Source organism: Lepidothrix coronata, unplaced genomic scaffold (assembly GCF_001604755.1).
Source record: "Lepidothrix coronata isolate B3197 unplaced genomic scaffold, Lepidothrix_coronata-1.0 Scaffold29, whole genome shotgun sequence".
Classification (NCBI taxonomy): Eukaryota; Metazoa; Chordata; class Aves; order Passeriformes; family Pipridae; genus Lepidothrix; species Lepidothrix coronata.
In genome coordinates, this window is record NW_016690209.1 from 5,108,321 (window position 1) to 5,111,058 (window position 2,738).

Below are 2,738 nucleotides of genomic sequence, written 5' to 3' on the forward strand. Positions count from 1 at the left end.
AGTTTTTCCCAGAAGAAAAAAAAAAAAATCAAAAAAAAACTCTTCACTGAGGGTCTGTCTCTGAATAGAACATAGGATGGTGGAAATAAAGTCAACTGCAGAGCAGTTGTTCCATCAGGATCCTGCCCCTGCCATGACGTCAAGGGCTATTCCAGGTGGTAACCCAACCTGTCTGCAGACATGAGGCACAGGGTGACACTGGGCCAGGGCTAGGCCATGCCAGCATATGGGATGATCTTTCATTTCTCCCCAGAGGACACTCAGTGCTGAGCAAGGCTCAGGGACAACAAAATCAAGAGGGCTATTTGCCTTGCAGTCTTTTATTCCTGGTGTATTTTCCTAGATTGCTGCAGGTAGACTGGCAGCTATGCCAAGTTAAACTGTTGCCACCTCCTGCCTTATGTTTTTTCCAACAGAGGTGTTTTAAAAAGGCCTCACACTCCATGCCCACACTGCCTTGGGTCTCCCTGTTTAAACCCCAGCTCAGCACCGTACATTTGGTAACTGCTCTGATAACCCACCTCCTTCAGATGGCAACCCCTCTCCTCCATGGCTGTAGGGAGTGTAGGGGGGGATCTGCTGGCTAACAAGAAAACACGAGCTCTGTGACACACAACCAACACGCGCCAAGGCCCAGTGCAGCTCCCTGGCCGGCTCCGGCCCCTCTGTCACCGCGGGGCCGCCGCAGGGCGCTGCAGCAGCAGTGCCCCGGCACAGCCCAGGCAAGCCCCGCCGCCCCGGGGAAGGGCCCGGGGCAGGCGGGTGAAGCCGGGACAGGAGAGGCGCTGGGGCGGGCGGGGAGGCTGGAGGTGCCCTCAGGACCCGCAGCTGCCCCGTACGAGGAGCAAACACCCCGCGAGTGCCGCCCAACCCCGGCAGCGCCTCCGTGGGCCGCGGGCTCAGCCCGGGCCGCCATCGCGGGGCTGCCCAAGATGGCGTCATCACCCCGCGCCGCCCCCGCCGCGCGGCGATGGCGGGGGGGTTCCTCATGAGGGGCCGGGGCTGCCCCGCTCCCCATCCTCGGCTCGAGGGCTCTGGGGGGCAGCTGGGGAGGTGCCCGCCCGGCCCCGGATGGGCTGAGGCAGGTGCACAGGAGCCTGCAGCGGGTGAAGAGAAGGGGTGCCCCCCGTGTCGCCCCGGGCCGTCTCGCAGCTCGTCTGTAGGAAACAGGGGCAGAGAGGAGGGTTGAGTGTCTCTGAACAGCACATCTAGGGAGATGATCAGGGGTCTGGGACATCTCTTAGGAGAAATTGAGGGAGCTGGGCTGTTTCCTCTGGAGAACAGAAAACTGAGGGGATCTCATGTATATGAGCATGTCAGAGACGAGTGCCAAGAGGATGGTGAAAGACTTTTCGGTGGTGCCCAGCGACAGGACGAGGAGCAATGGCCATAAACTAGAACATAAGAAGTTTCACTGCAGCATGAGGAAGAACTTTACATTGAGAGTGGTAGAGCACTGGAATAGGCTTCCCAGGATGGTCCTGGAAGTCTCCCTCTCTGGAGACATTCAGACCCCACCTGGATGCCTTCCTGTGTCAGCTGCTCCAGGTGACCCAGCCTTGGCAGGGGGATTGGACAAGATGATCTCCAGAGATCCCTTCCAACTGGGATTCTATGAGGGACAATGAGTGGGCATGGCTCCTTCCCACTTTGTGTGGATGTGGATATGGGAGCAGCATTGCTGGCTCATGGCTGCTCCCAGACAGGCCCTTTGCCTGGCACAATGCGTGTGGCTCTGTCTCTGCTTCCTTTTGGCAGAGCTCTGCACACTCAGGCATGCCCTGTGCCTCTGAGGAGTGCTGCGAGGGGTGTGGGCACACTCTTGGGAGTGAAAAGCAATTACAAGGAGAGCCTCTGGTCACTCCATTGTTGTGTCTGCACAGCTGGTATGTTGGTCGTGTTGGTTGGAGGGTTGACAGTGCTTGGCTTTCTGAGCTCGAGGAGTTCAAGTCAACTCACACTACCAAGGTTGATATGCTGGGAAGTAAAAGGTGGTACGTGGGTAAAAGACCACCAAATCAAAGCCCTGGGGAGACAACCTTTGGGTGATTTTCGAGGAAAGAAAAATGCTGTTGGTATAGGAGAGAAAGATCTAATTTTGCAAAATCATGCATAGATGTTACACGTGGTGATGGAAGAGGTTCAAGTCATAGTAGCAGTCACTCATTCATATGTAGTGTAAAAGAAAAACAAAGTGGCAATCATCTGCTAATTCTTTTCCTGTTCATCTGAGACAACCCCTCTCAGAGCTCTTACTACTTGTTGTAGTTAATGATGCACCTCTTTAATTGGGAATACAGCTCCAGGGTGAAATATTTATCAAGACTACAGTATTGCTTCAGTGAAGATAGGATTTCACTTAGCATGTCATAGCAGCTCTTTTCTGGCATTTTGGGAACACACTGAAGTGTATTGAAGTCTGTTAATTCCTGTATGTTCTTTGTACCTATATTTTCTTTTGTAATTTCTATGATGTTTCTTGTTTCAATGACAGTGATTAAGCAAATTCTTCAGAATAAAATAAATTAAAAAAAGCCCAACAAACTTTTTTTTCTGGTTTAACCCATTTTTATGTAGAAATGGCCTTAAAATTGCATTTGCATCATTGTGAAGGTATGGTACATGGAAGAAAAACAATAATATTTACAAATAGTTTAATTCAAGTTTTATACCAGATTTACTACAGTTATAGTATGTGTCACTTTGCGTGCTGGACACCTGGATGGGTGTCCAAACCC

The 2,738-nt window shown here is 52.0% G+C and overlaps 1 protein-coding gene across 1 annotated transcript in view; it reads right to left on the reverse strand.

Annotated features, from left to right (window-relative positions):
* GMNC (geminin coiled-coil domain containing) overlaps positions 1-916 on the reverse strand; it is a 7,285-nt gene extending 6,369 nt beyond the window's left edge. Inside the window, exon 1 of the mRNA XM_017810458.1 lies at positions 872-916. Coding sequence (XP_017665947.1) covers positions 872-916 — 45 coding nt within the window. The remainder of the gene's footprint in view (positions 1-871) is intronic.
* Positions 917-2,738: the final 1,822 nt, after the last annotated feature.